Source organism: Engystomops pustulosus, chromosome 8 (genome assembly GCF_040894005.1).
Source record: "Engystomops pustulosus chromosome 8, aEngPut4.maternal, whole genome shotgun sequence".
Lineage (NCBI taxonomy): Eukaryota > Metazoa > Chordata > Amphibia > Anura > Leptodactylidae > Engystomops > Engystomops pustulosus.
Window position 1 is genome coordinate 21,425,767 of NC_092418.1, and position 24,744 is coordinate 21,450,510.

The following is a 24,744-nucleotide window of genomic DNA, read 5'->3' on the forward strand; positions in this document are numbered from 1 at the left end:
GGATAAGCAAAATTATTTATATTTGCCAAATGCCAGAAAAATGAGAGAGAGAGTGAGGATTTTTAAGTCATTTTTACTACTTATACATACATTTCAAACGTTTAAATATATTTCATTAGTATTTGACACCATTGCCCTTGGATGACTGTATGACTTTGGTCAGACGTTTTGGATCTCCTTCCACAAGCTTCTCACAATAGTTGGTAGGAATTTGGGTTCATTTATCCGGACAGAACTGGTATAGCTGATCCGTGTTTGTAGCTGCCTTGCTCACACCAGCCTTTTTGGCTTTTCAAGATTTTGATCAGGGCTTTATAAAATATTGATATATCCATCACTGAGCTGATGCAGTTCGTCATCGGAGCCGAGTTAGCATCTTGAAACAGGGAGTGAGCTCCAATCATGGGTGTTTAACATTTTAACAGTCGGCCCCCATGCACCGCTTTCAGGGGGCACCGTTCGTTGCAATGGCAGCCCTGAGATCCAATCAGGACCCCAGGGCTGCCCATAGTAAGAGGCTGTGAGATTCAGTCACACAGGTAAGATCATGAAGTCTCTGTATCAGACTGACAGTGTCAGGCTGACAGTGATAATACCCTCCAACACATATTGCAGGGTATTATAATGAAAAAGCCATCGAGTCCATAGTGGGACAAGTAAAAAAGTTACAAAAAAAGTTTTTAAATAAAAAAGCATAAAACCCTAATCCTTCTCTTGTGCATCCTTATGATGCATCTATTCTATTTAGTGCACCAGTCCCCCCACAACATGATGCTGCCCACCGTGTCTCACAGTCATGAGGGTCATCTCAGGCTTGCATGCTTCTGCCTTTTTCCGCCAAACATAACGATGGTCATTATGGCCAATCTGTTCAATTTTAGTTTAGTCAGACCACAGGACATGTCTCCAAAAATGAAAGTTTTTGTTCCTGAGCAATTGCAATCATTAATGTGGATTTTTATGTTTGGCTTCTTCCACGTGGATACAGAACTCACTTCACTGTGGATACTGACACACTCTTACCAGATTCAGCATCTTCACAAGGTCTTTTGCTTTAGTTCATTTCGAACCCAAGCACATTTATCTCTGGGAGACAGAACCCGTTCCCATCCCAAGTGTTAAGGTGGCTGGACATTCCCATCTTGGTTGTACTTGAGTGTAATTGCTTGTACACGTGAACGAGGCACATTCAGGTTTCTGGAAATTGCACTTAAGGATGAACCAGACTTGTGCACATTCCATACCTGATATCTTTGCTGATTCTTTTAAACTTTCCTCTGATGTTACACAAAGAAGCAGTGTGTTTCAGGAGTGCCTTCAAATACATCCACACTGTCTCTCATTATTCTGGTATTTGGGAATATAAATAATTTTGACCCAAAACGGGAAATGTTTTTTTCTGATCTCATGTCATATAGTGAGGAAAAAAACAAAACAAGAAATAGATGTCTTTTTATACAATGTATGGTTGACATACAATGTCTATGAAATGTCTATGCATATGAAATGAAAATAAAAAAACAGCTTCTGCCCCAAACCCCAGACACTGAATTTACCGATGGATCACTTCTCTGGCTATTGTAACATGTGATAAGACTGGGATACAGAATCACTCCAGCAGTCATCATGATTGACAGTGTGGTATCCTGGGAGTTGTAGTGCCTGCACGGACATGCTGTGGACTGACAGTAAACAGGGAATCTCAATTGGAATTAGCCGTTTCCTGGATTCAGTGTTTGGGTCTGGATTGTGTGGGATGTCCATTGAATGTTTTGTTTTCTCATGTTCAGAATTGTGAAACATTCTGCATCTTCCAAGAATGCTACAAAAAATGATGAATCACTCCGAGCAATAAAACCACAGGGACCAGACACCAGTGTCCATATATACAAGTAACTCACACTGCAGAGTCACCGCTCACAAGTCTGGACTCTCTCATATACCCACCTAATGGATGGCATGGAAGTGACCATATAAGCAATAGCAAAAACCTATGTAAGAAAGGAGATGTATTAGGAGGAGAGGTCTGTGTCCTGATGTCTGTGTATTAGGAGGAGGAGAGGTCTGTGTCCTGATGTCTGTGTATTAGGATGAGGAGAGCTCTGTGTCCTGATGTCTGTGTATTAGGAGGAGAGGTCTGTGTCCTAATGTTTGTGTATTAGGAGGAGAGGAGAGGTCTGTGTCCTGATGTCTGTGTATTAGGAGGAGGAGGAGGAGAGGTCTGTGTCCTGATGTCTGTGTATTAGGAGGAGGAGGAGAGGTCTGTGTCCTGATGTCTGTGTATTAGGAGGAGGAGAGGTCTGTGTCCTGATGTCTGTGTATTAGGAGAGGTCTGTGTCCTAATGTCTGTGTATTAGGAGGAGGAGGAGGAGAGGTCTGTGTCCTGATGTCTGTGTATTAGGAGGAGGAGAGGTCTGTGTCCTGATGTCTGTGTATTAGGAGAAGAGGTCTGTGTCCTGATGTCTGTGTATTAGGAGAAGAGGTCTGTGTCCTGATGTCTGTGTATTAGGAGGAGGAGAGGAGAGGTCTGTGTCCTGATGTCTGTGTATTAGGAGGAGGAGAGGAGAGGTCTGTGTCCTGATGTCTGTGTATTAGGAGGAGGAGAGGTCTGTGTCCTGATGTCTGTGTATTAGGAGGAGGAGAGGTCTGTGTCCTGATGTCTGTGTATTAGGAGGAGGAGAGGTCTGTGTCCTGATGTCTGTGTATTAGGAGGAGGAGGAGAGGTCTGTGTCCTGATGTCTGTGTATTAGGAGAAGGAGTCTGTGTCCTGATGTCTGTGTATTAGGAGGAGGAGAGGTCTGTGTCCTGATGTCTGTGTATTAGGAGGAGGAGAGGTCTGTGTCCTGATGTCTGTGTATTAGGAGGAGGAGAGGAGAGGTCTGTGTCCTGATGTCTGTGTATTAGGAGGAGGAGAGGAGAGGTCTGTGTCCTGATGTCTGTGTATTAGGAGGAGGAGAGGTCTGTGTCCTGATGTCTGTGTATTAGGAGGAGGAGAGGTCTGTGTCCTGATGTCTGTGTATTAGGAGGAGGAGAGGTCTGTGTCCTGATGTCTGTGTATTAGGATGAGAGGAGAGGTCTGTGTCCTAATGTCTGTGTATTAGGAGGAGGAGGAGAGGTCTGTGTCCTGATGTCTGTGTATTAGGAGGAGGAGAGAGGTGTGTGTCATGATGTCTGTGTATTAGGAGTAGAGGTCTGTGTCCCGATGTCTGTGTATTAGGAGTAGAGGTCTGTGTCCTGATGTCTGTGTATTAGGAGGAGAAGGAGAGGTCTGTGTCCTGATGTCTGTGTATTAGGAGGAGGAGAGGTCTGTGTCCTGATGTCTGTGTATTAGGAGGAGGAGAGGTCTGTGTATTAGGAGGAGGAGAGGTCTGTGTCCTGATGTCTGTGTATTAGGAAGAGGAGAGGTCTGTGTCCTGATGTCTGTGTATTAGGATGAGGAGAGGTCTGTGTCCTGATGTCTTTGTATTAGGATGAGGAGAGGTCTGTGTCCTGATGCCTGTGTATTAGGAGGAGAGGAGAGGTCTGTGTCCTGATGTCTGTGTATTAGGAGGAGGAGAGGTCTGTGTCCTGATGCCTGTGTATTAGGAGGAGAGGAGAGGTCTGTGTCCTGATGTCTGTGTATTAGGAGGAGGAGAGGTCTGTGTCCTGATGTCTGTGTATTAGGAGGAGGAGAGGTCTGTGTCCTGATGTCTGTGTATTAGGAGGAGGAGAGGTCTGTGTCCTGATGTCAGTGTATTAGGAGGAGGAGAGGTCTGTGTCCTGATGTCTGTGTATTAGGATGAGAGGAGAGGTCTGTGTCCTAATGTCTGTGTATTAGGAGAAGGAGTCTGTGTCCTGATGTCTGTGTATTAGGAGGAGGAGAGGTCTGTGTCCTGATGTCTGTGTATTAGGAGGAGGAGAGGTCTGTGTCCTAATGTCTGTGTATTAGGAGGAGGAGGAGAGCTCTGTGTCCTGATGTCTGTGTATTAGGAGAAGGAGTCTGTGTCCTGATGTCTGTGTATTAGGAGGAGGAGAGGTCTGTGTCCTGATGTCTGTGTATTAGGAGGAGGAGAGGAGAGGTCTGTGTCCTGATGTCTGTGTATTAGGAGGAGGAGAGGAGAGGTCTGTGTCCTGATGTCTGTGTATTAGGAGGAGGAGAGGTCTGTGTCCTGATGTCTGTGTATTAGGAGGAGGAGAGGTCTGTGTCCTGATGTCTGTGTATTAGGAGGAGGAGGAGAGGTCTGTGTCCTAATGTCTGTGTATTAGGAGGAGGAGGAGAGGTCTGTGTCCTGATGTCTGTGTATTAGGAGGAGGAGGAGAGGTCTGTGTCCTGATGTCTGTGTATTAGGAGGAGGAGAGGTCTGTGTCCTGATGTCTGTGTATTAGGAGGAGGAGGAGGAGAGGTCTGTGTCATGATGTCTGTGTATTAGGAGTAGAGGTCTGTGTCCCGATGTCTGTGTATTAGGAGTAGAGGTCTGTGTCCTGATGTCTGTGTATTAGGAGGAGTAGGAGAGGTCTGTGTCCTGATGTCTGTGTATTAGGAGGAGGAGAGGTCTGTGTATTAGGAGGAGGAGAGGTCTGTGTATTAGGAGGAGGAGAGGTCTGTGTCCTGATGTCTGTGTATTAGGAGGAGGAGAGGTCTGTGTATTAGGAGGAGGAGAGGTCTGTGTATTAGGAGGAGGAGAGGTCTGTGTCCTGATGTCTGTGTATTAGGAAGAGGAGAGGTCTGTGTCCTCATGTCTGTGTATTAGGATGAGGAGAGGTCTGTGTCCTGATGTCTTTGTATTAGGATGAGGAGAGGTCTGTGTCCTGATGCCTGTGTATTAGGAGGAGAGGAGAGGTGTGTGTCCTGATGTCTGTGTATTAGGAGGAGGAGAGGTCTGTGTCCTGATGTCTGTGTATTAGGAGGAGGAGAGGTCAGTGTCCTGATGTCTGTGTATTAGGAGGAGGAGAGGTCTGTGTCCTGATGTCTGTGTATTAGGAGGAGGAGAGGAGAGGTCTGTGTCCTGATGTCTGTGTATTAGGAGGAGGAGAGGTCTGTGTCCTGATGTCTGTGTATTAGGAGGAGGAGAGGTCTGTGTCCTGATGTCAGTGTATTAGGAGGAGGAGAGGTCTGTGTCCTGATGTCTGTGTATTAGGAGGAGGAGGAGGAGAGGTCTGTGTCCTAATGTCTGTGTATTAGGAGGAGGAGGAGGAGAGGTCTGTGTCCTGATGTCTGTGTATTAGGAGGAGGAGGAGAGGTCTGTGTCCTGATGTCTGTGTATTAGGAGGAGGAGAGGTCTGTGTCCTGATGTCTGTGTATTAGGAGGAGGAGTAGAGGTCTGTGTCCTGATGTCTGTGTATTAGGAGGAGGAGAGAGGTGTGTGTCATGATGTCTGTGTATTAGGAGTAGAGGTCTGTGTCCCGATGTCTGTGTATTAGGAGTAGAGGTCTGTGTCCTGATGTCTGTGTATTAGGAGGAGAAGGAGAGGTCTGTGTCCTGATGTCTGTGTATTAGGAGGAGGAGAGGTCTGTGTCCTGATGTCTGTGTATTAGGAGGAGGAGAGGTCTGTGTCCTGATGTCTGTGTATTAGGAGGAGAGGAGAGGTCTGTGTCCTGATGTCTGTGTATTAGGAGGAGAGGAGAGGTCTGTGTCCCGATGTCTGTGTATTAGGAGGAGAGGAGAGGTCTGTGTCCCGATGTCTGTGTATTAGGAGTAGAGGTCTGTGTCCTGATGTCTGTGTATTAGGAGGAGAAGGAGAGGTCTGTGTCCTGATGTCTGTGTATTAGGAGGAGAGGAGAGGTCTGTGTCCTGATGTCTGTGTATTAGGAGGAGAGGAGAGGTCTGTGTCCCGATGTCTGTGTATTAGGAGTAGAGGTCTGTGTCCTGATGTCTGTGTATTAGGAGGAGAAGGAGAGGTCTGTGTCCTGATGTCTGTGTATTAGGAGGAGGAGAGGTCTGTGTCCTGATGTCTGTGTATTAGGAGGAGGAGAGGTCTGTGTCCTGATGTCTGTGTATTAGGAGAAAAGGTCTGTGTCCTGATGTCTGTGTATTAGGCCTCTTGCACACTAGCGTTGCGTTTCACGTCAGGGTGCAATGCGTGAAAAACTGACGTTTTGGCTGCGTTTTTGTTCCATTTTTCCTTGGAGTAATTTGCGTTTTTTTTGCGTTTTCGGCGCATTTTTGACGCGCGATTCAATGGGAGACTCGAGCATTTTTCAAAGGGACCATGGTTTGGGATTAAAATGTGTTATTTAATTGAAAAATAATGTCTTCTGATAATTTGCAAACATCTGCGATCTATTCTTCACTGTTCCGCGCGTATATTATCTCCCGACAATTTAGCAGATGTGAAGAACAGTGAAGAATAGAATAAAAACAGTGAACACAGTGAACACAGTGACCACAGGATCATTTAAGATAAAAACACAGTGCAGAACACAGTGCAGAATAGATTACAGATGTTCGGCACATCTGCTTACTTGTCGGGAGATACGCGCGGAACGGCGCGAACAAAATAGCATGTGAAGAACAATATATATGTGTGTGAAGAACACATTGCAGATGTTTAAATACATCTGCAATGTGTTCTTCACACATATATATTGTTCTTCACATGCTATTTTGTTCGCGCCTATTACTATTACTATTGGTAATATATATGTGTGTGAAGAACACATTGCAGATGTTTAAATACATCTGCAATGTGTTCTTCACACATATATATTGTTCTTCACATGCTATTTTGTTCGCGCCGTTCCGAGCGTATCTCCCGACAAGTAAGCAGATGTGCCGAACATCTGTAATCTATTCTGCACTGTGTTCTGCACTGTGTTTTTATCTTAAATGATCCTGTGTTCACTGTGTTCACTGTGTACAATGATTTTATTCTATTCTTCACTGTTCTTCACTGTGTTTTTTTAATTAAATGATCGTTCGCGAGCAGGGGAAATAATGTTATTCTGGTCACCTAGCAACCCTTACGTTTAAAACGCATTGCACTTGCAATGATTGCGAGTGCAATGCGTTCTTGATGCATCTCCATAGACTTGAATGGGGCGTGAAAATTGCGCGTGACTCGCAAAAATAGAGCATGCTGCGAATTTGACGCGCGTGCAAACGAACACAAGCACGCGCGTCAAAAACAACGCTAATGGAGAAAGACCCATTGAATACAATGGGACAGAGTGCAATGCGAGTTCTGAGCGTCAAATGCACGCGCAGAACTCGCGCGTGAAAAACGCCAGTGGAGAAGGGGCCTAAGGAGAAGAGGTCTGTGTCCTGATGTCTGTGTATTAGGAGGAGAAGAGGTCTGTGTCCTGATGTCTGTGTATTAGGAGGAGAAGAGGTCTGTGTCCTGATGTCTGTGTATTAGGAGGAGGAGAGGAGAGGTCTGTGTCCTGATGTCTGTGTATTAGGAGGAGGAGAGGAGAGGTCTGTGTCCTGATGTCTGTGTATTAGGAGGAGGAGAGGTCTGTGTCCTGATGTCTGTGTATTAGGAGGAGAAGGAGAGGTCTGTGTCCTGATGTCTGTGTATTAGGAGGAGGAGAGGAGAGGTCTGTGTCCTGATGTCTGTGTATTAGGAGGAGGAGAGGTCTGTGTCCTGATGTCTGTGTATTAGGAGGAGGAGAGGAGAGGTATGTGTCCTGATGTCTGTGTATTAGGAGGAGGAGAGGAGAGGTCTGTGTCCTGATGTCTGTGTATTAGGAGGAGGAGAGGTCTGTGTCCTGATGTCTGTGTATTAGGAGGAGGAGAGGTCTGTGTCCTGATGTCTGTGTATTAGGAGGAGAAGGAGAGGTCTGTGTCCTGATGTCTGTGTATTAGGAGGAGGAGAGGTCTGTGTCCTGATGTCTGTGTATTAGGAGGAGGAGAGGTCTGTGTCCTGATGTCTGTGTATTAGGAGGAGGAGAGGTCTGTGTCCTGATGTCTGTGTATTAGGAGGAGGAGAGGTCTGTGTCCTGATGTCAGTGTATTAGGAGGAGGAGAGGTCTGTGTCCTGATGTCTGTGTATTAGGAGTAGAGGTCTGTGTCCTGATGTCTGTGTATTAGGAAGAGGAGAGGTCTGTGTCCTGATGTCTGTGTATTAGGATGAGGAGAGGTCTGTGTCCTGATGTCTTTGTATTAGAAGGAGGAGAGGTCTGTGTCCTGATGCCTGTGTATTAGGAGGAGTGGAGAGGTCTGTGTCCTGATGTCTGTGTATTAGGAGGAGGAGAGGTCTGTGTCCTGATGTCTGTGTATTAGGAGGAGGAGAGGTCTGTGTCCTGATGTCTGTGTATTAGGAGGAGGAGAGGTCTGTGTCCTGATGTCTGTGTATTAGGAAGAGGAGAGGTCTGTGTCCTGATGTCTGTGTATTAGGAAGAGGAGAGGTCTGTGTCCTGATGTCTGTGTATTAGGATTAGGAGAGGTCTGTGTCCTGATGTCTGTGTATTAGGAGGAGAAGAGGTCTGTGTCCTGATGTCTGTGTATTAGGAGGGGAGGAGAGGTCTGTGTCCTGATGTCTGTGTATTAGGAGGAGGAGAGGTCTGTGTCCTGATGTCTGTGTATTAGGAGGAGGAGAGGTCTGTGTCCTGATGCCTGTGTATTAGGAGGAGAGGAGAGGTCTGTGTCCTGATGTCTGTGTATTAGGAGGAGGAGAGGTCTGTGTCCTGATGTCTGTGTATTAGGAGGAGGAGAGGTCTATGTCCTGATGTCTGTGTATTAGGAGGAGGAGAGGTCTGTGTCCTGATGCCTGTGTATTAGGAGGAGAGGAGAGGTCTGTGTCCTAATGTCTGTGTATTAGGAGGAGGAGAGGTCTGTGTCCTGATGTCTGTGTATTAGGAGGAGGAGAGGTCTGTGTCCTGATGTCTGTGTATTAGGAGGAGGAGAGGTCTGTGTCCTGATGTCTGTGTATTAGGAGGAGGAGAGGTCTGTGTCCTGATGTCTGTGTATTAGGAGGAGGAGGAGAGGTCTGTGTCCTGATGTCTGTGTATTAGGAGGAGGAGGAGAGGTCTGTGTCCTGGTGTCTGTGTATTAGGAGGAGACGAGGTCTGTGTCCTGATGTCTGTGTATTAGGAGGAGGAGAGGTCTGTGTCCTGATGTCTGTGTATTAGGAGGAGAGGAGAGGTCTGTGTCCTGATGTCTGTGTATTAGGAGGAGGAGAGGTCTGTGTCCTGATGTCTGTGTATTAAGAGGAGGAGAGGTCTGTATAATATTAAGTGACGACACTATTACACTTATACTTCAGTTTAATGACACACTCATTAGTCTGTATATTGGGTGCACAAGGCAGGCCTTTGTTCTTTTGCCTCTGTATAAGGAGGGCACGCAGGCTTCTATAAGTAGGGGGAGCGATGGTTTTCTCATGAGAAGCCTGGGTTTCAATACTTAATAGAGAACATGTGCTGAGGCATTTTTGCGCCAACAGAAGAATATACAGAAATTAAAGCCTTTCTTCAAAGCCAGATCTGCAGAGCATTCCTCCTGTAATGGTTACAACACACACATCGTGGCGGCATTAACCCCTGAACAAGCCGAGCTGTAATCCTCCTCATGAAAGCAAATAAACACATCCTCCATTTACCCCTATGGTGAGGTAATAAAGTGCTGGCTCGGCACATTCACTCCCCCCACCATTACGCCTGTGCAATACGTCCAGGCCTGCAGACCATTCCATCAAGAAAGAGGAAATTGAGTGTATTTGGACAGAGAGGGAGAAGAGGTTAGGAGGAATTTTATGATGCTGAAGGAAAGAATTTCTCTCCTCCTCCCTCTCGTCCGCCCCGAGTGATGAAGGATGCTAGGACGCCCCGCAACATCTGGAAGCAGTTTCTGCGGCCAATTCACCCACACACTCCGGGATGAGGCTGCCCATATTATCCCATCACATGTGGCGCTTACAACTCTGCCAACATACACAGGGACCAACGGGGGTCTAGGCCCTTTTATCTGGGGTCCCTTACCTCCGGCAGGTGACATATTCATCATTATGTGCACTATGTGTCCCAGCATGTCCAGACATTTACTATAGAGCGCCTTATTTTTAACCCGGCTGCGAATAACTGGAATATTAATCCCCCCAAAAAAATGTATGGATTCCATTCAACGCAACATATTTAACATGGATACCCAAGTTATGTTAACCCCAATATAGTTTAAAAGGGAATATTACCCGAAATCCTCTTCTGACTTGACTATTACAGCAGATTGTATAGTAAATGGCAGCCTAAATGATTACACTATGAGCGAGGCCAAGGCAACGGAACGAAACGAAGAAAGAGAAGAAGCAGCACAGAATATACATATATACACAGAGCGCCCTCTGCAGGGGGAAGCAACACACAGGCTGCAATGTTTGCTTTTTGGTGAAATAACATGGATAGAAATCATTGTCGTTTGTCACAAAAAAAAAAAAAAAAAAAAAATTGGGAATTTTCATTCCATAAATTAAAAGAAAAAAGTTGTTTTAAAGTGGACAGGACAGGCGGTAGTACTGGAGATATGGGGATGCGACATTCTGCTGATATACTCTTGATGGAGATGTCCGCTGATCCCTGGGATTGGTCATTGGGTGCCCAGAAAACCCTTTTAGCACACTAATATAAATAAGTGCAAGTATGGTAAAGTCCAGAGGAGGAGAAACTGCTGGGGCCCAATACAAAATCTGTACCAGGGCCCCAATTATACAGCAGGTTTTTGGAACTGTATGGAGCTCTATTACACCTAAGGTTTTGGTGCCCAAAGATTGATCCTTTTATGGGTGCACAAGAGTCACCAGCCATGTACCTTTTAGGCTACGTTGCGTTTTGTTTGTGTTACGTATGTATTTTCAAAGGCATCAGAGCAGCTGAGAAGAGGAGATTTGCCCAATTTTATTGCTGCCAACAAAACGCACTTGTTGGTAACTCATGCGGCAACACAGCAATAACAAACGTTTTGTAAACGCAATGTTGACAGCAATGTAATTAGGCAAATCTCTTCTCAGCTGCTCCGATGCATTTGATAAACGCATGCGGAACGTGTGAATGCAGCCTAAGGGTGATGCCACACATGGGGGGACATTTACTATGGTGTTTCCGCCAGTTTTGTGGCGCTCTCACCACATGTTCTGCTCTCAGACCTATTTATTAGCTGTTGGGGACAGAAAAAATGACTTTTTCCGTCTGCTCCGACTCTTCTCCGAAAAGGGGCGTGGCTTTGGCGGAGTGGAAACTCAGACACAATTAATATGTGTCACAGCCATTTTTGGGCGCTGAAAACTGTCGGAAAGTAGACCAAAAGAAAACTGGTCTAGCAGGGACTGTTGGACATATTTCTGGTGCTCGGGACAGATTTTGGTCCCAGGGACAGAAAATGGTCTCGGCGCCAGAAATGTCTCTGCACAGCTCTACAATATTAAATGTGTATCTTCTTTCCGAGAGCAGGTCGGTAACAAAGCCAATGCAGACACCGATACTTTAAGTAAATGTCCCCCATGGTGTTTTGAACCCGTTTTTATGCAGTCCATTTTTGTCCATTTATCCCCAATTATGATAATTACGATAATTGGGAAAAAACTGACAAATACTGATGTATTTTCAAAAAAATAAATGCGTTTTCAAAATTGCATGCGTTTTTTAACGGACTGCTTAAAAATGGCTCAAAAACGGGTTCAATATGCCACGTGTCCCGCCATCCTAAGTGACAAACATGGCGGTTTTAGGCCATTTTTGGGCCGTTTTTAGTAGTGCACTTTCAGATCGGGAAAAAACGCATGCGTTAAAAAACACGTGTTTTTGACCGGTTTTAATTAAGATAATTGGTCAAACCTGTCAAAAACGCATGCGTTTTTTACGATCTTAAAAACGGTCTAAAAACGCCACGTGTGTCTTCACCCTAAGTGTGTGGTCACACACTGTGCATGCGCTAGTGCTGCGTCTCCGGAACCTCAAGAGCAGTTGAAGCGTTTGTCGATCACATGCATTGCACTGCAACCGCAAATGCGTTCGGGCTGAGGCATGTCCCCATTGCGCCAGCGCTGCGCTTGTAAGCAAAGCCCTAGTTCAGCATGTGATCACACCCTTGTAATACTGATGTCTTCTGACCTCTACCCCTGCAATCTCCATAACTGCACACTCAGGGCGCGGTCACACATGGCGTTTTGGATGCGTCAGAATGCACACGTTTTTAAATGTTACAATGCGTTTTGCTACTCTGGAAGCGTTTTGCTTCGTTGCTGTAAGTGTAGGCAGATGTGAAAATATTTACACAGCTGCTTACACATTCAGCAATGAAGAAAAACGCTTCCAGAGTAGCAAAAAGCATCGTAACATTTAAAAACGTGTGCGTTCTGACGCATCCAAAACGCCACAAGTGAACGCAGACTCTGACTGAGACAATGGGGGTCATTTACTAAGGGCCCGATTCACGTTTTCCCGACGTGTTACCCGAATATTTCCGATTTGCGCCGATTGTACCTGAATTGCCCCGGGATTTTGGCGCACGCGACGGAAATCGGGGGGCGTGGGCGAACGAAAACCCGATGGATTCGGAAAAACCGCCGCATTTAAGGAAAAAAATGTGTCGCGAAAATTACACTTACCTTCACCAGGTATAGGCCGGTGAATTTCAGGGCATTCCAGCGCGCCTCCGGGGAACTTCAGCGCAGCAGCGCCACCTGGTGGACGGCGGAGGAACTACTTTAGTGAATCCCGGACGGACCCGAATCCAGCGCAGAGAACGCGCCGCTGGATCGGGTAAGTAAATCTGCCCCAATTTGTCCATCCAGGTGGACTAAGCATCAGATCACTGCACACGGCTGATTTTAGCTCCCCATGTTCACCAACACCACATCAGGACCCAGAGCTGTAATACATAGGATTACAAAACAGCAGGTTAGCCTATATATATGTATATATATAGTTTGCAGGCTGCTTTCCTCCGCTTCTGATTATGGTGTAGAAGCTATTTGTGCTCGTATGTAATCATCGCTGCATTTAATTATCATATTAGAGGACGGGCTTTGCACTTCAATGCCTTGGGATCCGTCCCTGAAACCTTGGCCCATTTTCCATGAAGTAATGGATCTTTAACAAGAAGAAATATACCCCGGCCCTGCTAAGCTAATAATGCAAAACAGAATGCGTGTCCCGAAATTATCCTTCTCTTCATGGTATAGTAGAAGGATTTGTTTAGTACATTCTATAGAGTTTCACAACAACAATTGAAGCAAATAATTAAATCATGATGTGTATTAACCCAACAGACTCAACTGAGCAAATAATTGTACTTTTATTGAGACATGTCTGCATGTATGATCGCTGTACTGCAACATCACTGTGTGTATTATCCCTGTACTGTGACATCACTGTGTGTATTATCCCCGTACTGTGACATCACTGTGTGTATTATCCCCTGTACTGTGACATCACTGTGTGTATTATCCCCTGTACTGCGACATCACTGTGTGTATTATCCCTGTACTGCGACATCATTGTGTGTATTATCCCTGTACTGTGACATCCCTGTGTGTATTATCTCTGTACTGTGACATCACTGTGTGTATTATCCCTGTACTGTGACATCTATGTGTGTATTATCCCTGTACTGTGACATCGCTGTGTGTATTATCCCTGTACTGTGACATCACTGTGTGTATTATCCCTGTACTGTGACATCACTGTGTGTATTATCCCTGTACTGTGACATCGCTGTGTGTATTATCCCTGTACTGTGACATCACTGTGTGTATTATCCCTGTACTGTGACATCACTGTGTGTATTATCCCTGTACTGTGACATCACTGTGTGTATTATCCCTGTACTGTGACATCACTGTGTGTATTATCCCTGTACTGCGACATCACTGTGTATATTATCCCTGTACTGTGACATCACTGTGTGTGTATTATCCCTGTACTGTGACATCACTGTGTGTATTATCCCTGTACTGTGACATCACTGTGTGTATTATCCCTGTACTGTGACATCACTGTGTGTATTATCCCTGTACTGTGACATCACTGTGTGTATTATCCCTGTACTGTGACATCACTGCGTGTATTACCCCTGTACTGTGACATCACTGTGTGTATTATCCCTGTACTGTGACATCACTGTGTGTATTATCCCTGTACTGTGACATCACTGTGTGTATTATCCCTGTACTGTGACATCACTGTGTGTATTATCCCTGTACTGTGACATCACTGTGTGTATTATCTCTGTACTGTGACATCACTGCGTGTATTACCCCTGTACTGTGACATCACTGTGTGTATCACCTCTGTGAAATCACATCAAACAGATTGGAGACCAATAATCTTATGCTTTCTAGTGATCTTATTCCTATCACAGACAAGGCCTATACTGACTCTTGAAGTGGAGTTTCCTAAGTATGTGTTAAACTCCTGAATAAAGTCTTGAAATGTTCCAGAGCTGCAGGGAGACAAGTGAGTACATGGACAATAGAGTAGGATGTAAAGAAACAATAACATGCACAATAGCGCTGTACACAGGGGATCAGATATCACAGAGCAGTGATTTCCATGAATGCTCCTTATCTCCTGCTGCGACACGCTGGGTGAATCCTATCTACGGGTGTCATTAGTTTATGGGACGTACCAACGTGTAATCACATGCTGACAGATTCCTAGAGCACTTAGCGAGGGGACATGCTCCAAATACAAATATCCCGCAACATTATCCCATTGCCTCCCCTCCCCCGTCCCATACATAGGCCTGCTATACCTGAACGGCTCCGGGGCTTTTCCGGACATCAAAAATTCGTATTCTCTTGTCCTGCAAGAAAGCAAATTGAAAAAAAAAAATTATATATACAAAAAGTATAAGCAAAAAAAATAATAAAAGGATATAGAAAATAAAAAAAACAAACAAGCTTGAAGCTTATTCACAGCTTCTCTACACCCTTGGATAGTAAACCTGATGTGATAGCTATGGTTGAGATGGTTGTGATGTTATGTAGGGGACGTTTTGTGTTTCGTTTTTCACATTTTAAGCATAAAAACACAGTTTTTAGTACAAATGGGTACTTTTAACCCTCTGTCATTGGACATTTACCCCCTAGCTACAGGATAAAAATAATTCCTTTATTTATATAGCGCACACAGATTACGCAGCGCTGCACAGAGCTTTGTCAGATTGGTCCCTGTCCCCATGGGGCTCACAATCTAAACAACCTAACAGTATGTTTTGGAGTGTGGGAGGAAACTGGAGGACCCGGAGGAAACCCACGCAAACACGGAGAGAACATACAAACTCTTTGCAGATGTTGACCTGGGTGGGAATCGAATCCAGGACCCCAGCGCTGCAAGGCAGAAGTGCTACCCACTCAGCCACCATTTTGCAAATCGACGGAGAAGTGACCGCTATAATGTGAAACAATCACATGGACAGGGGTCAGCAAATCGACCCAAGTGCTGCTATACATGTCCATCCTGGGTTATACATTTACTTGTAGGTACACAGATGCTCTCAAAGTCCAGGACAGACATGGATAGGTCACTTTGGGGACTAGCAGGCCCCCAGTTTTTGCAATTAATGGGGGCCCTACTGGTGCGCCCCCCTAAGCAATGACATGAATCCCATCTGCAGTGGACATAGAAGTGGATTTTGTGTAAAAACCGCTCTAATTGTATGTGTTCCATATGTACACACCGTAGCCACCTATAGGATGTGCAGCATATTCTAGCATTGGATCTTCGCTACATTAGGACACATTTATTAATCATTTCCTGGATATTAGACTCATTTGGGCAACTTCAGTCTCAAAAACTTTTGCCCTTTTCATATATTGTCACATCGCAGTGTTTGTAGGATATTCATAAAATTAGCAGCGATGTCACAGGGAGTCCTTCAAATATAGTAAGTAAAATGTTATATTGGGGCACAGAAGTGAGATCAGTATGCCGAGAGCTCCACCTACAGGACATTAGCAGTAAGAACCAAAAAAAGTTTGGGCTAATTGCACACGATCACCTTATCCATGGGATGGAAGATGGATTAGTCAGGGCAGGCGACAGAACTGGGCATACCTGGGCAAGTGTCGGGGCCCAGGGCTGATAAGGGCCCACATAAGACTGTACATAAGGAATCCATGGGGTGAGGGGGGCTGTATCTAATAAATCCATAGGGTGTGAGGGGGGCTTATATAAAATAACCATGAGGCGCTGTTTGGGATGATAAACTAGGGAATATTTTAGGGAACAGGAGACTGTTATAGTTTCAGAATTTTTATTGCTGTCACATGATTTCAATGAAAAGAGGCGCTAAGAGCTGCAGACCGAGGAGAATATACTTTTTCTTTTTTTAATTTTCAGGCGAAAAAAAAGAGAGGAATAATAACAGCCGATTTGGAAGACTAAACCACTGGACCTGTTAGTGGTTTAGTGTCCAAAATTACCCTGACAGGTTCCCTTTAGACAAAAAAACCCTAAGGGTCCATAAACAGTTCCTCTACTGTGACCGTCAAGTTCAATAACGGGCCAAAATGGTCAATGCCCTACCTTGACCCCCCATTAAAATAGAAGATAGCTTGCTAGTTCTCACCTTAGCAGACGTCCCTATGAGAACACCGTCATGACTCCAGCATATGCCCTGCACCAGGTCACCATGATCATCCAAAGCTACAGACAAAAAAATAGAGATTAGATTTCGGGGCGGGGCGGGGCGGGGGAGGGGTAAGTACAACACTAATAGATCAAAAATGGATTAAGCATTTAAAGGCGTTCTCCATTATTCATAAAGATTTTGCACATAAATAAAAAGTTATCTGAATTCAGGCCAAGAAATTCCCCAAGAGTGTTATGCTTCTGATCCAGGACCTTTCCCCTACAAGTCCATACAGCGGGGGTCATTTACTAAGGGCCCGATTCGCTTTTTCCCGACGTGTTACCCAAATATTTCCGATTTGCACCGATTTCCCCTGAATTGCCCCGGGATTTTGGCACACGCGATCGGATTGTGGCGCATCAGCGCTGGCATGCACGTGACAGAAATAGGGGGGCGTGGCCGAACGAAAACCCAACGGATTCGGAAAAACCGCCGCATTTAAAAAAAAAAAAAGTGTCACGGAGCTTGCACTTACCTTCACTAGGAATAGGCCGGTGAACTTGAGTGCGTTCCGATGCTCTTCCGCGCAGCAGCGCCACCTGGTGGACATCGGAGGAACTGCCTTAATGAATCCCGGCCGGACCCGAATCCACCGCAGAGAACGCGCCGCTGGATTGCGAATGTACCGGGTAAGTAAATCTGCCCCAGTATGTTTAGATGATAAGTGACCATTTAAAGGGAATCTGTCATCAGAAATAGGCCTAATAAACCACTACCAGTATGTTGTCAAGCAGCTTAACACTGTCCAGATCATGTTTCTTTCATGGCCCAGCTTGGATCCATCATGCAGAAAATGGACTTTGAAGTGAGAAGTAAACTGGTATATAGTCAAGGAGGCGGAGAGTTTAAGTTAAGCTCTCCCCACATCCTTCCCTGATTGACATCATGCACCGGACTTCAGGAGATATGCTTAGTAATGTTTCTGGATGCAGGACCATCAATTACAGTGAAGGGGGCATTCTAGGCATGGAGAGCTTGACTTCAGTGCTAAACTCTCTGCCTCCTTGACTTTATACAACTAATTAACATCTCACTTCAAAGCGGATTTTCTGGATGATGCCACCGCACTGGGCCATGAAAGAAACCTGATCTGGAAGGTGTTCAGCTGCATGATACAGATAGAGGTTTACTATGCCAATATCTGCTGACAGGTTCCCTTTAAGGGGTTGTTCCTTTCCTATAGGACAATGAAGTATGACCAAGCAGGTGTAAGGGACACAGCATTGTCTTTTTAACCCTATGAACGGAAGGTCAGAACCCCATAATCATAAAGTGATGGCATATTTTCAGATGGGAGTATCCCTTTAATATATGATACAGTTTCTATGCAGAGTATTTCATTCCCATCTGTTCCAACATAGAGGAGCTTACAATCTATCCTCCCGGCCGCAGAAAAATAAACAGTCCCTACATAGTTGGAGCAGATTTATAGGAAGCGGTATGTTTCAGGAATTTGGGAGGAAACCTGAGCACCTGGAGAAACCACACAAATTCTAGGAAAAAAAATATTAGCTTCCGAGTAAAATCAAACCCAAGGCACCAACTCCATTTACGCAGGTCCTACATATACAGGTTTTTATAGAAGAAGGTATGTGAGCTTTGGGGGGGGGGGCAGATTTTTTATTTTTCCATAAAGGAGTTTAATGTTCTTACAAAGAACAGTTTGTATTTCTTTCACAGACACAGTGCAATCCCCCCCCCCCCCATCTGTGGATCGTGTCAGGTACTGCAGACCAGCCGAAGGGTTAAAAAGCTAAGGACTGCTTCAATAATTCTATGGGAGACTCCACTGAAAATTGTACAGAAAAGTCTGCACCTCCATAGGTTTCAGGGGTTAAGAGAGGTGAAAGGACTCTTATTCTTATTTTCTTATCACTTTGCAGGGTCTCGTGCAAAGCACGTTAAAGGAAAACTACCATTTGTTTTTTTATGCATAGTGAACCAAACATACCTTAAAAATGCTGTAGCGACACTGATGCAGAAACATATCTTGTTTAATCTCAGAACCCAATGGTTTTGCTCTGAACACAATTATAAAATTCAGGACCTTGGGAAAGCTGGGTGCACTGGCCGCCATACATAAACACATTACTTCCACATACACAGGAGCTGCCTGAACTGTCCAGACAGGACTCATCAAGCTGAGCTGGATGACTCATACACAGAAGCTGGTGAATGGTGCAGAGATTCATTGATTCTGCCTGTCAGCGACAACACAGTGATGATGTATTCTCGACTTATGCTGGGCAGGACAAGGCTGGAGCAGTGCATAATTAGGGTAAGAGGAGAAGTGCTGGGGCAGCCACAGGAGCGAGAGCCTCATTATCATAATTTAATAATTATAATTAGTTATTTCAGAAAAATTACTCAGTTCAGGGATTAAACAAGATATGTTTCTGCATCAGTGTAGCTACAGCATTCTCAAGGTATGTTTGGTTCATATTGTATAATAGCAAAAGGTAGATTTCCTTGGATCACATATGGGTGTCTGTCTACTCTTACCTGCAAGAGCAATGTTCCTGGAGAGATCCCAGACCTGTGCGGATTTGCCAGCTGCAGAGACCAGCAGGGCATCGGCCGACGGGTGGAACTGCAAAGCTTTCACATGACCGCCTTTCGCTGTGAGAGTCGCTGTAAGGTCACCCGCATCACCTGACACATGCCACAATTTTACCTACAAACAAATATGAGAATTAAATTTACATTCTCCTAAAGGGGGAGTGATGGACTTTCTAATATTTCTAAAATTTCAGCTTCATGTAAGAAGATGGAGGCAACAAATGCTGAAAAGTTCTAGTATTTAAAGGGAACCTGTCACCAGGATTTACCCCCACTAAACTCCCAGCCTCCTCAGGTTGTCAGGATGAAATGTCCTTTCTAGAATTCCATCTTTTATGTGAAATATCATCTGAAAAAAAATCTCCCCCAAAGTCAGGCAAATATGACTCTTCTCACCTCATTTCATTTTTACATGAGATGGGTCATGTTTAGTGGTTATAGGCAATTTAGTGGTTAAGTGTCAATTCGGAAGACCCCATCTTTGCTTTTATAGCATCTAGAAACATGCTACGGGTGTCATATAAAAGATAAGAATATCATCTTTCAGATCCCTTCATTATGGTTCTGGTTATGTTTCCTTTATTTTCAGCTTGCATTTCCATCTATGTCGTTAGCTGCCTGTATCTCCAGTTTGTGTAGTTTTCAAAACCAAAGGCCTGATGTGATTTGAAAGATGAGATTCTTATCTTTAATATGGCACAAAATCATAGGGGCTTTTGAAGTGACATTCCCATGCTACCATTAAACTTGATTCATTGCAGGTGAAGATTAGGCGAGGAGAGTCATATTTACTTACCTACCACATAAAAGAGGAAATTCTAAAAAAAAAAGGACATTTTATACATTTTCTAGAATCAATCCACCCACTGAAGTGAATGGTTCTGCATGCATCATAATATCAAGACTGGTGCTCAGCCAATGGATGTCTTCCTTGTCCTACATGTGAGGATTGTGTCATTGAGGACATTTACCCCCTGTCCACAGAATAAGTTACTGACCACTGGGGGCCCAAGTGCAGGGATCAGCAGAACCTAGGACCACAAATGATATTGTACTATAGCAGTGATGGTGAACCTTTTAGATACAGAGTGCCCAAACTACAACCAAAACCCACTTTTATGTCGCAAAGTGCCAACATGACAATATGAGCAGTAACCTATTGATCTCTGCTGTATCACAAGTTTCAATCATATTGGTGTCTTGAGGACACCAATACAATAGAAAACAGGAGACATTTGGATTGTAGCTTCCCTCCAGGGTCCCCTGAAGAGGAAGAATCAGGGGACCCAAAGCAGGAACTCCAACGATCCCTCTCTGTCCACACCTTCTCGCTTCTCCTGTAGTCCTGGCAGCCAAGTAGGTGTCCCTTTAAAATAGCACTGAGTGTGGCACGTCCTCGGCTGTCATGGACTGCAGGAGGAAAACTTGAGTCCTATCTGGTAAATTCTGTGCTGGGTGCCCACAGAAAGGGCTCTGAGTGCCACCTCTGGCACCAGTGCCATAGGTTCCCCACCACTGTCCTATAGAAATTAACAAAGGACAGGAGAAGTTTATTCCGATTAAAGAGTAGTCCCCAGTCTAATCAGATTACAAGGGACTGCAGAATCTGGATCTCCCCAGAATCAGACATTTATCTAGTCCTAAATTACACAGCCCCTTTAAAACAAATCGGCTAAAAAAACAATCTGTGCATGTGACCGTCTATGTCTGGTTATCATAGAAGTGCTGAAGTTTGTCGGGTATAAACTTTTACTCAAGGAGAAGCAATCAATGGGGGTCTCAGCACACAGACCCTCACAGATCAAAACTTCTGTCACTAGGATAATACTTTATAAAACTTTAACCTCCTCTTTACACGTCAAGAAGACCTCAACCAAATCCATGGAGTTAAAGCTACCACCGTTTAGTAGACATGCCACTTTTCTAAAACCATAAACAATGGCATAATCCCCTTTCCCACCCCCAATCATAAATTTACCACTCACTGTCTGGTCCGCAGATCCAGTGGTAAGAAGATTGTCATCAAATGGTGAAAAGGCAAAATCTGTAACCACGTCTGCAGGGAGAGAGGAAGAACAAGGGTCCGATTACTACACGTACGTTATAGACATCTGGCGGCTGTAACACACTTGTATTTGTCATCCATAGGGACCCATATTAAGAAATGTATACAGTTTTATACTACAAGATTCCACATTCTACTGGTCTATTCCATACAGTTATACAATGTGACAAAAAATCGTCAGAAATTAATAGCCCCCCCCCCCCATTGTATCTATGGCAACAACATGAGTAGGGGTGAATCATCAAATTCGAGGAGGCGTATTGAGCATAGTCGGAGAAGGATTTTCAAAATTCGGGCCATTTTTTAGCAAGCAGTGTAGGTAAGGAATACACCATTGAAGAGGCTGTAGCTCATACACCTCAAAAACCTCCATATGCCCCTCCATATCAAAAAGATTGTCAGTCCCTTTAATTGAGCGTCTTTTTGGGAATCTGTACGTTGTATTGTCTCACTCACAGCATGAAGCTAGGGGGATACAACTGCAGCTTGGATTTGGACCCCCTTAGCCCCTTCAGAATGTAACCAGTTTATAGCTCAAAGGACATCTACTACCAGGATCACGGACTGTAAACCAAGCAAACTGACATCCTGGTGTGTGTGTCCCCTCTGGTAGCATCTACTCTTCTTTTAGCTTCTTATTCTCTGGTATTTACAAAAAAAGCATTTTAAAATTATGCAAATGATCCTGAGGGGTCCAGGTTCCATGGGTTATAATGGTGCCTGGAGCCCCTCAGGCTCATTTGCATAATTTGTAAAACCTTTATTCTAAAAAACAAGGGTATAAGAAGCTTAAGATCCTGCCAGAGGGGGAACACACCAGCAGGTAGGTGTGCTTGGTTTAAAAACATTCATCCTGGTGGTAGATTTCCTTTAAGGCTCAGCCCCATTTTTTGTATTCTGGCATGCCTCGCTTTATATGATTATAAAGTTTTGATCACTTTTACTTATCAAAGCGATTATGAGCTTGTTTTTTCATCACATGTTGTACTTCATGTAAAGTGGTAAATTTTGTCTGAAATTGTAAATTTTGTCCATATATACTCGAGTATAAGCCTAGTTTTTCAGCACAAAAATTTGCCGAAACCCCAAACTCGGCTTATATTCGAGTAAAAAAAATATAGGTTTTACAAGGTTTTTGTGGTAAAATTAGGGGCCTCAGCATATACTTGGGTCGGCTTATACTCGAGTATATACAGTACCTTGTTTTCAGGCAGATAGTTTTACCACTTAAATAAGGTGCTGAATAACATTTCCCATCTTTATAATTTTTGAAATGTCTGGAAAATTTATTTCGATGTCACACAACTTTCAAATCGAACATCGGTTTTCCGTCTTTTTCAAGGAGATTTCAGAATTGGCTTTTTTGGGGATCATTATTGTTTTTAATGAAATTTGAAATATACATATATATATATATATATATTAGAAACCCTCTATATATCAACCCATTTTACATGGGTACTGTAGGGTATTAGCCTATGCTGATGTATAGGCTGACACACTGCCTGTAGGGTCCTGTCTGTAACAGGACCTTACAGGCATTTACTATAGACAGCCCTGGGGTCTTAGCACAGACCCTGGGGTTGCCGTAGAAATGATTGGCACCCCCCCCCCTTCCAAAAGCACTAGAGGGGGGCGCCAATCGAGCAGGGAATAGTCCTGCAGCCATTTAAATGATGTGGGCTCACTGACCGCGTCATTTAAAGTGTTAACATCTAGAATCATAGATCACTGCGACTATGGGTGTTACACAGGGATGTCAGTTGTAGATTACTGCTAACACCCAGTGGTTCACAATGCCAGCTCAGCTCCGGTGCAGAGCTGTACCGGGAAGGGCTCCACACCATACAAATACGGCGCTCAGAGCGAACCACGGAAGCCATGTGAAGCCACCTGAACACACCTGAGTGACAATGCAGCCTTGAAAACGTCCTCTTCTCTCCTTTTTCTTCTAGGGAGGTTATTCCCAGCACCCCTGAAAATAAATCACATGTAGGAATAGGAATTGATGAGGTGTAGATGTACTGACACACGAGCAGAAACATAAACTTTCTATACACATTACAATTAAAATGGTTATTCTGGAATCTCCAATACTTGGGACAGGTGAACTATTTTAGAACAGGGAGGTCCGAGACATGGCACCCCTTGTGTATCACCTGGGGAGACTAGTTCCACTTCGCAGGCCTCCGATGTCCATAAGTCACCTCGGCAGGCTTCAGCTCAGTCTCTTTAAAGTGAATATGACCGAGCTGCAATACCGAGTTATGGCCACTATACGGTGTACAGCATTGTGCTTCATAGGGTATAAAGAGACTGCAACACTAGTCAAAATGCTGCAGTCTACTATATCAACATATAGGTGGGGAGGGCCCCGGCTGATCTGATATTGATGATTGGGATGAATCCCACAGTATCCCTTGTTTTAGACCACTTAGTCCTGAAAACAGCATCACAGTATGGCACAGTTGTCCTTGGGAGGTGCAGGGACTCCTTGCATCACATATGACTAAAAGACTTTGGGGCAGATTTATCAAGTGTCTGAAAGTCAGAGGGGGGGATTTACTAATTCTGGCGCAAGCACGACTGTCGGCATAGGAGATCAGTCTCTGGAAAGCACAGCCCGATGTATTAAAGTGGCGCACGGCTGTTAGTAATTAATGGGTAGACGGAACTAATCAGTTGTGCGCCAGAAAAATGCCGACCTCAATAAAACGTGCGCCAAAATTTTACATGGGCTGCGTCTGTTTTTCTTTTTCTTTTGAGTTCAGATCATTTTTTTCCTGGTCTGTTCTGCGCCAGAAATTGTGCCTAACAAAGCCGATAAACACAACATAAATGTGGCGGATGATGTGGAAAATATAGGCCACGCCCACTTGCGCCAAAAAAAGACGGAGGAGTCGGGATAGTCGGAAACATCTGTTTTTTCTGGTGCAAACTCATTATAAATGGCACAATACACTTTTGCGCCAAAAAAACCCCCACAAAACCTACAATTTTTGGGCACAAGTACAATAATACATCTGCCCCAATGTTGCAATGTTTTTCATACCTGGGCTGTCTGTGTTATACACGATGCGGCTGCGTCCACATTTGATGTTGTCACCGCTGGAAGAAGTTGAAACACCACCAATGTCCGCAATCCAGCCCTAAAATAGAAGATTCATACAATTAACAATCAGGGCGCCTTCGACAAATAGGATAATGTGCCTCAGTTCAGTCCATCGGCCGGGTAAGTCCCTCCAGCGCACCATCCTAGTTTATTGTTCATAACGCACATATGTTTACACCTAAACACTTGTGATCCAAAACTAGGTTAACAGGGTGCTTCCATTTAACAAGGCAAAACACGTGTTGCTCATGTCTGATTGCAAGCTTTCAGGTCTAAACGCATCTGTGTTTTGGAGTAACTCCTTCCTGATGCACTAAAATTTCAAAATTCAAGTGCAAGGTTTGAACACAAACGGTATCTTGGCCGTACACAATAAATAATAGTGTTATTGACATCCTAGTGATGTGAGTGGCTATCACTGACACCTAGAGAATCAGTTGCAATTTTCACGACATCTGGCTATGT

The 24,744-nt window shown here is 44.4% G+C and overlaps 1 protein-coding gene across 2 annotated transcripts in view; it reads right to left on the bottom strand.

Annotated features, from left to right (window-relative positions):
- Positions 1-24,744, bottom strand: part of LOC140074888 (mitochondrial import inner membrane translocase subunit tim16-B-like) — a 98,049-nt gene that overhangs the window by 69,486 nt on the left and 3,819 nt on the right. For both annotated transcript variants that reach the window (XM_072120177.1, XM_072120174.1), the window contains exons 2-7: positions 24,220-24,316; positions 23,071-23,142; positions 21,088-21,158; positions 19,046-19,217; positions 16,481-16,557; positions 14,663-14,713 (exon numbers count right to left, since the gene is read on the bottom strand). In XM_072120177.1, coding sequence (XP_071976278.1) covers positions 14,663-14,713; positions 16,481-16,557; positions 19,046-19,217; positions 21,088-21,158; positions 23,071-23,142; positions 24,220-24,316 — 540 coding nt within the window. The remainder of the gene's footprint in view (positions 1-14,662; positions 14,714-16,480; positions 16,558-19,045; positions 19,218-21,087; positions 21,159-23,070; positions 23,143-24,219; positions 24,317-24,744) is intronic.